Here is a 12,629-nt window from a genome sequence, read left to right on the forward strand (position 1 = left end):
TGCAGTCCTGTTTACATGCCCAACTAGCTTTGTAAATATTGTAGTCATTCAGCCCAACAATCCTCATCAATACTAGTATAACCAACTCATTGTATAATATACACTTTGCCTATGGCCAGCATTTATTGCTAGCCCTTATGATTGTATTAAGCTCCTCCTTGAAAGGGTGATATAGTTCCAATTCAGGATAATGTTGTTTATAGCTGTAGATTGGTGCTATTTGGCACAGTTTCAGCTGAGGTTCTATCACTACCCACCTTTGATTTCTTTAGCCTCAAGAACTATATCCAATTACTCCTTAATCATTTAAGTGTTTTCATCTGATCTGTTCAGCCACATTCACAAAAAGTCTCAAGTGAAATTAGCCCCCAAAGAGCATAGTTTTATTTAAATACAAGTTTGTAGAATACACCAATGAACATTACACAAAAGCATCATCATCCAATAACAGCAAATGCAACCATGGATGTTAAGCGTGTACAATGATTGAGGTTGCAGTCTTAAGTCTTTAACAAACAAAACACAATTTGAAGTCAGACAGAAGGTTTGTTTTTATGAGGTCTGACACTGAACTCCAGTTCTAGGGTGATCATCCTCATCATCATGATATGCTTCACCATTGTAGCGTTGCCTCGACTGCTGTGGATCAAAATCGACCAAGTCTACTTGTTCCATATCATCAGTGATATCAACCTCATGCCGTGCAGGGAGTAACTTTTCTAGAAGAGCTAGTTTATCTGTTTGGATGGAGCCATTTGGAGGAAAGTTCACCTAAAATGCAAATGATTGTGTTAAGAGCATATCTGTGTTGCATATAAATGAGAAGTTAGCTGTCAATTTTGTTGAGACAGGCCTATGCCACAGCTGCAGTGAATAAGAGATTTACACCAATACAATGAATCTATTTTTGGTGTTGCTTGAAAGATAATTTTGGCTCAGGCTAGGGTAGTTCCTAAAGCTTCAAGATTCCCAATACTTGTAGCATACAGAGGCTTAACAGTTGCACTAATGACTCAAAATCTTGATTTGTTATTGTGGCACAAATGTTGCCATTGTTCCAAGTAATACCATATCCCACATTTCTGTTTAGGGGGGATCCAAAACAATTTCAAAGCAGTAATCAAATCCCTAGTACCACCTCTTTGATCACACAATTCCCACAATAAAAAATTAACTTTGCCCTATTAATTCTAAAAACTGGCATCACAAATTTAAAAGGAAGCTCTGAAACCGGTCAGAGAGGATAAGACTCCATTTCAATTTTGCTTCATAGATTCAAGAGCAAATGGTTTTGATTTTCAGGAATTTTATACATGGACCAGACTGCACAAATGTATAGGCAAACTGATGGGGGTCAATTCTGGTTTCAGCTACAGAGATTTTTTAGGGTGATTTCATATTATGTGATCCTAACAATACGAAATCACAGGCTTATATTCCAACTCTCAAAAAATAAAAAAGTTATATGCAGCTTTAATAGACAAACACCTGATCTCACTAAAATGGAACTACATGTGCTGACAAAAAAATTTGTAAATTAGTTCTTAGGATACATTAAAAAAAAGGCCTTTTGAAATAATGATTGACATTTAATGCACACCTGCACTCAACTTTATGTACAATTTAGGAACAGTAAAAACCAGTATTCACCCCAAATGCTTCTGTGTGCATTTAAGTTCTGATGTGAAGATGTCAGTGTTGGACTGGGGTGGACAATATTAGAAGTTTCACAACACTGGGTTTAGTCCACAGGACTAATCTGCTGGTAAGACTTCTGCATTTAAAGTGCAAATGTAAACGTTGAAATCTAAAACACTCAGCAAAAGTTTGAGAAAGTTACTGAGCAGCACATAAGACATATTATATACCTTGAATTGGATGATAAGACGACCTTTTTCATATGGCCTGCGATAAATTGGTATACCCTCATTCAGCACACACTTGATATCTCCATGTTTAACAATGTGACCTGTCACAAATACAAAGAATCATCATTTAGGAAAAGATTAGATTCCCTACAGTGTGGAAACAGGCTCTTTGGCCCAGGGCCAAGTCCACACCTACCCTCCAAAGAGTAACCCAACCAAGCCCATTCCTCTGACTAATGCACCTAACACTATGGGCAATTTAACACAGCCAGTCTACCTAACCTGCACATCTTTGGACTGTGGGAGGAAAACCATGCAGACACAGGGAGAATGTGCAAACTCTGCACAGATAGTTGCTAGAGGCTGGAATCGAACCCGGGTCCCTGGCGCTGTGAGGCTACAGTGCTAACCACTGAGCCACCGTGCCACCCTTTTCAGGTAATTAATGTAATGGAACATTTCCCATTTCAGCTAGTGAAAGTAGAATTCCTTTTATTCTACCTCAAAACAGTTTTTCTTACAACAATTAAGTTCACCATTTTCTGCTCCATCACTCGGACAATACTAATGAAAACTGTATATTAGTTAGCAGAAAAAAGGCACACATGGTAGTTATGTGTACTACCAGACAGTCCTATCTTTATCCAATAACCTACTTACCAGGGTGTGATGTAATGATTATTGTTCTTTTATCCAAAGTTGTGATCGGACGATGGAAGCCACACAGAGCCTCCACCAGCTCCAGTTCCATGTGCATAACAAGGTCTTCACCTTGCCTAAAGCAAAACAAAAAACTAAAATCAGACATGTGACAAGAAATCACTGATAAAACTAGCTTATGTGCTACCCTCAATGAGGAGATCAGCTATTATCTTCAAAAAGACATTACCTCGTGAAGACACTGTGGTCTTTTTGATCTAGAACAATGATGATATCTCCAGGTTCCAAACCAGGTTCCTGGTCACCTTCTCCATGGAATGTTAGCTTCTGGCCATCCTTCATTCCTTTATTTCACAACAAGAAAGCAATGGTGTTAGACTGGAATCTCTCCAAAAACATTTCATTTAAAAAAAAAAACACCTTGAAAACCAGTTGCATAATATGTGAAAGCTGCAAAAGGATTAAAAGTGCAGAGCTTCATAGGGATACACACATTTGAGGGGGCAGGAGGCAAATTAAGCCAGTACACTTTAAATTCTATTTTTAAGCCTACTAAGGCATCAGATCATGACAATGAACAGAAGACTGAACATAATGTTGCTCAGATATTCATACAGCTCTTGAACAATAAAATAAATTAGTCCAACTGGTCCATCCCCAACATGTGGATCAATCAAGAGCAGACTTAGCAAGAGCTTTCCAGCAAAACAAGTTATTTAGGCAATTTAACGAAAGCATGTCAAATACAATTATAATTCACATCCAGGTAGCTTCGGAGTACTGAAAAGAAATGGATCAGATTATTATTGCAAAATCTTTGACATATTGCATAGTTTAAAACTTACAAAGTACTGCACAAGGTACCAAAATAGATGAGAAAAACTCTTCCCAGCCTCTGTACAGGTCATCACATTAAACTTTGAATTGAATTTCCGCTCTGCATGATGATGTCAGCTAGAACTGCTGACAGGAAGGAAAAGTCTCTCTCCCTGTTTCAAACCTACCATTTACAACTGTATTATCATACCTTTATCAATGTGAACTTCCAGGATCTTCTTTTCCACAACAATTTTTCTTCCACTACAGTTTTTACATCTATCCTTCGGACTGATGCGCTCTCCTTGGCCATGACATTCTTGGCACACAGACTGAATTTGCTGAACCATGCCTGGTCCAATTTGGTGAATTCTTACTTGCATGCCTGATCCACGACAGACAGGACAACACTCTACAGACCCTTTCTTACCACCACGACCTATTATGGAAGAGGATAGAAAAGAAAAAGAGAGATGGGGAAATAGCTACAGCTTATCAAATCAAAATACCACTAGTGCACATATTTCATCATTGAAAGGATATAGAATTAATATATATAATTCCTGTGACAATAAGGTAGATACTGCAATCGGTCATATCAGGCCAATTGTCAGAATAACTTACACACAGCTTACATTGCTATCAAGATTGCCTGTATTGAATCCTCAGGGTAGAGCTCCATCAATACCATGGTTGGGGGAGAACACAGTATTTCCCAACCTCAGCCCCACCCTCCAGAGGTTAATGGAAAGACAAAAGGGTTGTGGAGACTTGTGGCAATAAGATAATGGACTAAGTTGCAGTGATAGAAATTTTGCAATATTAGCAGTGGAGAGATTTCAAGCAAAATAAGCTATAAAACCAAAATATTGTGGAGCTTGACATCTGACACAACATACTAGAACTGGATTAAAAAGTTAAGATTTTAAGCAAATATGGAAGCACTGAGGAAGGGGTAGAAAAGAGAACAAGACAGAAGAAAGAAGCTCTTTATTAGGGTGACAGCCAGCAGACAAAGAAATAAACAAAGCTATAGGCATGTGATAAAGCAATAAAAGTAAATCTGGAGGAATTGAAAAAGTGTTTAAAAAAAAAGAATCACAACACTTGGCACCTGGACAAAAAAAAAGACAGGTTACGATTTTAAGCTGACATGTCAAGTCCTGAAGGTCATTAAGTACCCAAATTAAAGAGATAGCGTTGTTCCGTAAAGCTCAACTGGAACAGTGTCAGAGACCAAGTACACAGAAGTCAGAATGAAAGTAGAGAGAATAATCACAAGTGCCTGTTAAGGCTATTCTTGCACACTGAAGGGGGGTTTCTTGCAAAACAGTCGGCTATCTGTGCTTGCTATCTCCGATGTAAAGCAGAATAATTGAGGAGAAAACAGTAAACCAAATTGAAAGTACAAAAAGTTGGTGTTTCACCTGATGGACTGTTTGAAGCACTGAAGGGTGGGAAGGAAATGCACTTGCACTGGAAAGGGAGAAAGCAATTGAGGAATGTACTAAAGTGTTGTGGAGGAAATGGTTCCTTTAAAATTCTAAAAGGTATTATGTTCGATGGTGACATCACACCCGATACAGAATGAATCATCGAATATGAAAGCCAACAAGGTGAAATATAAAGATGAAGCAGTCAGTAGGAGTATTCCAACTCGCCTAAATCTATGCAGACCATGTGATGAAAATATGGTGCGATAATTTGAAAAAGGCATGTGGAGATTGAATCATTTCTCAATACATCTACAGTAACCTATTTGATGAAAATAAGTTCCAATCATAGCCATCATTTTAACAAAATTGCATACCTTCACATTTCTCACATATTACATTCTTCTGCAGTGCTAGTTTCCTAGTTGCACCATTGTACATGTCCTCCAATGATACAGAAAGCTGATGAACCACATTTTTTCCTGGAGATTATTAAAAAAAGAAATTTCATCTGTCATCAAATCAACTGGAAAGACGGTATTCCCATGATATAATTCATATTAAAATTGCTAGGAAAAGCCTAGAAAAACACCTTAACTGCACAAGTTACCAAGACCCCACAAAATAAATATCCAGTTTCAATACTGCCTTAGTTTACTACATGGCTGCTTAGCTCAATGAGGTAGACAGCTGATTTTCAATGCAATCATGCCAACAGTGGGTTCAATTCCCATATCATGAGGTCATTATGAAGATCCCACCTTCTCAACCTCACCCTTTGCTGGAGACATGGTGACTCAGGTTAATCCCAGTCATCTTTTTAATGAGAGCAGCCTAATCGTCCTCTGGGAATATGCAACTTTATCTTTATTACATAATCACTTTCTCTAGCCAAGGAATTGACTGAAAAATCATTGCATTTTGCTTTCTCCATTAAGTTAATTAGAGATCAGACTTTTCAAAGCATTGCTGCCGATGCCATGAGCGCGCATCTGGACAGAAGTCAGAGACTAATAGGATTCTGCTAATGCTGAGTAAGAATACATCAAGATTGGTGCGTTAAAATTACTTCCAATACTGCTATTTCAAACTAACATTGCAAACTTCCCAACTGGAGAAAATACAAGTGTATGGCAGTGACATGGCAAAAGTTTTCAATGTAGTTAAAAGGCACTCAAAATTGATTACTCTCCAAACATTAAAACAGTTCACAAAAAAAAAATACTATCTCCAAACACTGACTAGATGCTTTCCCTAGATATACTTAATTGGAAATTGTGTAAAAAGTCAGTTCTCTCAGCTAGGCAAAGGTCTAGTAGTTAAAATCCAACTTTTACTGTAAAGGTTCAGATTGATACAGGATGTTGTAAATATTTAGAGGTTAGATACATCTTTTATTTCATAATCACGTCCTTTCCCTTAAGGCAGGTCATTGACAGTTTCCATTCTTCTCTATCCTGTGCCATTCCTTTTATGCGCTGATAACTTCTATCAATTTAAGCTGTCCAACAAATATTTCTCTTGCCTTCCCTGAAACTTTCCTTCCAAGTATAGTCTCTTTTCCTCCCCTTCTTCAACCTAACTACATTCAACAAATTTGTTTATTCACTCTCCATAGTATTGTATTTTCACATTTTTGTCTTTCCATTCTCCTCCAACCCACAATTCAAAAGATATATACCAAGTTGGTCACTACCTACGATAAGGTTGGAGTCTCTCATTCATTCAAAACAATCCAAATCAAGATCTTTATCAACCTCCTCTTCCCCCCCCCTCCCCCCCCCCAAAAAAAATGCAGATTATACTCCCATTAAGAACAAATAAGTTTGGCTAGATTTGTAAAGTAAATGTCTTTATCGTGTATCCTTATTCTTTGTTGCATCTTCCATCTCTAGATATCATAGTTGCTAAATATTTGAATCTGTTTTAGTTATCTTCAAGATTGGCAAAGTTTGAGGGGCCTATGGTCACTAATATCCTGCTGCTGTCATATCCATTGCTAATAGCTCTCAAAGCACTTCTAGGAAGCACAAAATGTGGGTTATCATCTGCAAATCTAACTGACATTGATCATTTGAATTCTCCATCATCCCACAAAAAACCACTGATTACTGCTTTCAGAGACTGGAATGAAATGATAAAGTGTCGAGAGTGCGTGGTGCTGGAAAAGCATAACAGGTCATGCAGCATCCGAGGGGCAGCAGAATCAACGTTTCGGGCAGGAGCCCTTCATCAGGAATGAGGAATCAGACTTGTGTAACTGGAAGTCTGAAATGATAGACTGCCCATTGGCTATTCCCAATTCTACCACCATTTGTAGTACTCATGAGTTGTTGACTCCTTTGTCTTTTCCAACGTCACTCAGGCCTGACTAGTTTAATCCAGTGAACCCTATCAATTTTTTTTTGTAGGTTTTGGAAAAAAAAATTGAAGTTTCAACAGGAATTGCATTCACTTATTCCATTACTCTTCCATGCACAACAGTATTTAGTTTCTTCAATACTTGCTGCACTTGATAATATAATTCATGTACTAGGACACTGAAAACTCTGTACCAGCAAGTTTCAATTTAAATGGTACACTGCTTTCCTAGTCTTCCTGTTAAAAACAAAAGTTCATATTTATCCATACTATGATCCATGTGGAAAATGTTTGCCCAGTTATATTCTTATTCCTCCTGCCATCACTACCTTACCCCAATACACACAGACAGAATGCTAATTACATCCCATTAAGAAAAAGCTTTCAGGCTCTATTGACCTTAGGTGAAATTGGATCTTCAAGCAAGTTCAATTAGCTATTCTGATCTTGTCAGTATGATCAGTTGAACAGTTGTATCCAGAACTTGATAATTTGTTAAACCATCAACAAGTGAGATTTTCTATTTGAAACAGGTCAATTACTTATCCATTGTCTTACTACACATCACATTAATGCACCCACTAAGTGATAGGGGCTGTCAAATGTCTAATTTTGCTCCCACATACTGAACTTTTTTAAAAAAAAATTAAAAAAAAAGGAGTCTTCACGAATCAGAAACAGAATCTCTACCTCTCCTTTCTCTGTGCATTCTGCCTCCACCACCAAAAAACATATCGAAGATGTCCATAGGCGAACCAAATCCACCACTACCGCCTCCACCCTCCTTAATAGCTTGCTCGCCACCTCGGTCATAGAGTTCTCGTTTCTTGGGATCAGACAGCACTTCATAAGCTTGAGAAATCTGTTTGAACTTGTCACAAAAGAAAACCAGTTATCCTACAAGGCCATATTGGTTTAACTACAGATACTCAGTACTAAAACTGAATGACCCAATAAGTTAATAACATTTCAGATATTAGATAACAGATAGCCCATTTGAAATAGTTAATATGATGGACTGTCTTTACAATAATTTCAAATCCACATTTGAGCCAAACGTTTGTTAGAGAGATCTGTTAAATAAATTAGCTTTACTTATCAGGTATCTGAAAATTGTTTAGATTTATGCACAGCAATTTCTCTTCATAGGTCAGTCACCACAAAAGAATCACAGGTTCACCAACCAATTCCACCTCCATCATTGTCAAACCACTAGTGAGCAATATTTCAATTTAAATGAAACCCAATATAATCAACACGACCACTGAACAAATACATACATTACTCCCGTGGGACTAGAACATTTGATTACACCTTCATGACAATTTTAAGATAATCTTCGACTCAGCACAGTAGCTTATTCAAATGTGACAAGTAATATTCAAAGCAGTGCAATTCTACAATTACTCAAAAAAATCTGTTGGAAAATTTGATATTCAAATTTTGCAAATAAATCATTCATTTGTTTAGATGGCTGCCTTGATGACAGCTGCTGCCAGAGGTACATTCCTGAAACAGAAATAGGTGGGGGCTAAACAGATCTACTGAGTGAATCCACAGCAACAATAGTTTGCAATTTTCATAATGACAATGTAAATTAAATTAAGATTAATGTTACTAATCCCAGATAAATATAAATAGCCCTCAACACTTTGTTGTTGCTAATGATTTGTATCAAACAGTTTTGGATAAATACACCTACCTTTTCACCTTCATTTGGATTCTTGTCAGGATGGTATTTCAGAGCTAGTTTCCTATAGGCCTTTTTGAGTTCTTCACCACTTGCATTGGGCTTAACCCCCAAAACATCATAAAATACAGTCTCCTTCACCATTTTTCACAGTAGCAGTCTGAAAACAAAAGTTTTTTTTGAGACAAAAATAGAAAATAACTTTGCAATTGATGCATACCCTGAGCTACTTCAGGACAAACAAGACATACAAAATGGGACACTAACCACAAACATTTTACAGGACAAAAAAAACTTAGTCAAGAAAGATCATTTTAAATAGCGATGTTACAAGGATTAAGAGAAACAGATATAGTGACGAAATTCCTAGATCACAGGTTCACAGCAGACAAAAGCACAGATATTAATTGTGGAGCAATTACAACTAGGTGTTTGCTCAAGAGGCCAGAATTGGAGTGGTATAGTGTTCTCAGTGGACTGAGGGGAAATTACAGAAACAGAAGTGCAACAAGGATGAGAATTTAAAAATTTGAGGGATTAGCTTGAAGCCAGTTTAAGCCAGGTTGGTAGCAGCAACTCGGTGAAATGTAGGACAGGGACAGCACAGTTTTAGGAGACTTCAAGTTTACGGAAGCAACAATGCAAGAAGCCAGTTAGAAGAACACTAGAAAAAGTTTAGAAGTAACAGATATAAATGAGGGGTTCAACAAAAGCACTGAGACATGGTAGAGTCAGGTAATGTTAAAGATTTGGAATTAGATGGGAATGTGGGGGCATGGAGGTGTTTGGAAGCTCATCTGGAGACCCACTAATAAATTTGCAGTGGTTCTGCCTTAGAAGTCAGCAAGAATTTAGTTATTGGCTAGGAAGCAGATTGAACAAGGCAATGACTTCAGTGTTCCCAATATTTAGCCAGAAATTTCTGCTTCTCCAGTATTGGAAATCAGACAATACAGAAATCAAGAGAGTGGAATGATGGTGCGAGGTTGAGTCAAAGTATATGTGGAAACCAACAATATTTTTGGATATATAGGAGGGGCAAAGGAAGGGTTCTTGGGGGATAGAGAAACACCAAACCTGAATCTAATTACAACTAGATAGGAGTGAAATTCAATCCCACTCTGCTGATTTGATTGACAGGCAGCAGAGGATTCTATGGTCAACCAGTCAAAGGCCAAAGATTGAGCACAAAAGCCTCGGAGTAGTTTACTTTGTAATCTGTGCCTTTCATTAGAGCTATTTTGGTACAATGGCAAGGGTAAAAATCTTGTGGCAGGATTCAGGCATGGAAATCAGAGATTGGAAGGCACAACTTGAGTTGAAGAGGTGCTTGTAATGGAGTCAAGAGCTTTTGAGGAAAGTAGTAGTGACTGCTAATTTGAAAAAGGGGTAATGCCAGGTATATAATCAAGCTAAAACACAATTCAGACTCTTTACAAACTAGAACTGTAGTATCTGACAATACAACTGCTACCCACTATGTAGAGAGGACATGTAGAGCTTCCTTCAACTGATAACACCGATTACAGGAAATGCTATAGTATCTATTCAAAAATCACACTGTTGTTATATTGGTACATTTGTGTTTCTGGAGTGAGAAACTGAATATTTGACATTCAGAGAGGCATGCCCCACATATCCCACAGACTCCTCTTTGAAGTTCCAACTCTTCTAACTGTCAAAGAGGGAAAAACAATTTCTGCTAACAAAACCTAACATATGGTAAAGAAAGATGCAAAGCCAACTCAACCTCTCAATCATACAGCAGACAAGGGAATTAAAAGTTATGCAACTGAGTGAGATGACATTAATTGAATAGTGGAACAGATTCAAAGATGTGAATGACCTATTCTCATTCCCATTTTCCTAAGACGACAATATTCATCAATTGCTTGTAATGGCTCTTGCGTTTCCACCAAAATTCTGCAAACTAACTATTTTCAATTGTATACCCAAATCCCAATTACAAACTATTTCTGAATCTACTTTAATTGTCCTTTCAGGTAGGGAATTTCCTCTTTCCAGTTAATTGAATGTATCAATTTGAATTGTAATTATGTCTTTACTAATTAGGTTTGAATACAAAGACTGATTCAGTATGCCCACATCTCCCTTAAGAACTTTTCTTTGGCCAAAGTGTCTGACCAAATATGATACTGACATGCTGGCAAATAGAAGGGTTTATATTTTAGTTCAGCTGACTGAAAGAAAAAACAGGCTAACTGATCAGAATCAGCATGTTTGGCAGCATACGTGAAGACAAAAGAAGAGTTAACAGAGTTCAGGGATCTTTCTTCAGCACTAACAGCAGCTAGTACAAAGCGGTATTTATGATGTCTATGGTCAGGGTGGGGTGTGGAGTGGGTTTAGGTGGATAGGGAGCTTGGAGAAAGAGATACAAGTATATATAAAAGGATACAAAGAGAAAGGGATTATTGATAGCAAGCCAGGGAAGAAGTTGATTGGTGATATTGGGGACTATGAATGGCCAAAAATGGGTTGGCATACAAAGAAAACAACTTCATGACAGGACCTGGGGTGTTAGGGAGTGATTCAGAGACATGGAAGGTGTTGGTTGTGCTCTAAAATAATTAAATACAGTGTTGAATTCTGAACGCTAAAGGTCCCCAAGCAGATGAGGTGTTGTTCTTCCAACTTGTATTGAGCCTCACTGGAGCAGTAGGCTCGAGACAAACAATTGGCATGGGAAGAGTGGTATGCTGACGTGGCAGATAGCTGGAAGCTCAGGCTCAGTTTTACAGAAAAGACATAGGTGTTGCACATAGGAGTCACCTGTTCTGCATTTTGCCTCCTTAATGAATTGGAGTCTGCCCTGCACAAATATGGTATATCAAATTGAGAGTCGAGAGTGTGGTGCTGGAAAAGCACAGCAGGTCAGAGAGCAACCTGAATGTATGAGAGCATGCCTGAATCCTGCCACAAGATTTTTACCCTTGCCATTGTACCAAAATAGCTCTAATGAAAGGCACAGATTACAAAGTAAACTACTCCGAGGCTTTTGTGCTCAATCTTTGGCCTTTGACTGGTTGACCATAGAATCCTCTGCTGCCTGTCAATCAAATCAGCAGAGTGGGATTGAATTTCACTCCTATCTAGTTGTAATTAGAGCAACCGACATTTCAGGCAAGAGTCCTCCATCGGAATGAGCACTGCATTCCTGAAGATGGGCTCTTGATCGAAACATTGATTCTCCTGTTCCTCAGATGCTGCTTGACCTGCTGCGCTTTTCCAGCATCACACTGTTGACTCTGATCTCCAGCATCTGCAGTCCTCACCTTCTCCTACATTAGATTGAGATGCAGGCAAATCACAGCGTTGCCTAAAAAAAAGTGCCTGAAGCCTTGGATACTGAGGAGGGAGAAGGTATTACTTGGAGTTGTCCAGGATGGCCTGGGGGAATGGTCCCTGCAGAATACGGATTGCGTTTCCGGTGGAAATGGCAATTTATGGTCACTTGAATGCAGAACCTGAAAATAACGATCAGGGTTGGGGTGGGGATGGAGGAATGGAGTACTTACAGGAAACAGAGTACAAAAGACATATAGTCAAGGTAGGTAAAGGAATTAGAGTCATAGAGATGTACAGCATGGAAACAGACCCTTCAGTCCAACCCGTCCATGCTGACCAGATATCCCAACCCAATCTAGTCCCACCTGCCAGCACCCGGCCCATATCCCTCCAAACCCTTCCTATTCATATAACCATCCAAATGCCTCTTCATGTTGCAATTGTACCAGCCTCCACCACATCCTCTGACAGCTCATTCCAAACACATACCAC

At 38.5% G+C, this 12,629-nt stretch overlaps 1 protein-coding gene across 1 annotated transcript in view; it reads right to left on the reverse strand.

Moving 5' to 3' along the window:
- Positions 1 to 356: 356 nt before the first annotated feature.
- Positions 357 to 12,629, reverse strand: part of LOC122563011 (dnaJ homolog subfamily A member 1-like) — a 15,204-nt gene continuing 2,931 nt past the window's right edge. The window contains exons 2-9 of the mRNA XM_043716315.1: positions 8,841 to 8,988; positions 7,829 to 8,009; positions 5,155 to 5,259; positions 3,556 to 3,783; positions 2,758 to 2,872; positions 2,529 to 2,644; positions 1,869 to 1,969; positions 357 to 771 (exon numbers count right to left, since the gene is read on the reverse strand). Coding sequence (XP_043572250.1) covers positions 553 to 771; positions 1,869 to 1,969; positions 2,529 to 2,644; positions 2,758 to 2,872; positions 3,556 to 3,783; positions 5,155 to 5,259; positions 7,829 to 8,009; positions 8,841 to 8,972 — 1,197 coding nt within the window. The 5' untranslated portion in view covers positions 8,973 to 8,988 and the 3' untranslated portion in view covers positions 357 to 552. The remainder of the gene's footprint in view (positions 772 to 1,868; positions 1,970 to 2,528; positions 2,645 to 2,757; positions 2,873 to 3,555; positions 3,784 to 5,154; positions 5,260 to 7,828; positions 8,010 to 8,840; positions 8,989 to 12,629) is intronic.

Source organism: Chiloscyllium plagiosum, chromosome 2 (genome assembly GCF_004010195.1).
Source record: "Chiloscyllium plagiosum isolate BGI_BamShark_2017 chromosome 2, ASM401019v2, whole genome shotgun sequence".
NCBI lineage: Eukaryota > Metazoa > Chordata > Chondrichthyes > Orectolobiformes > Hemiscylliidae > Chiloscyllium > Chiloscyllium plagiosum.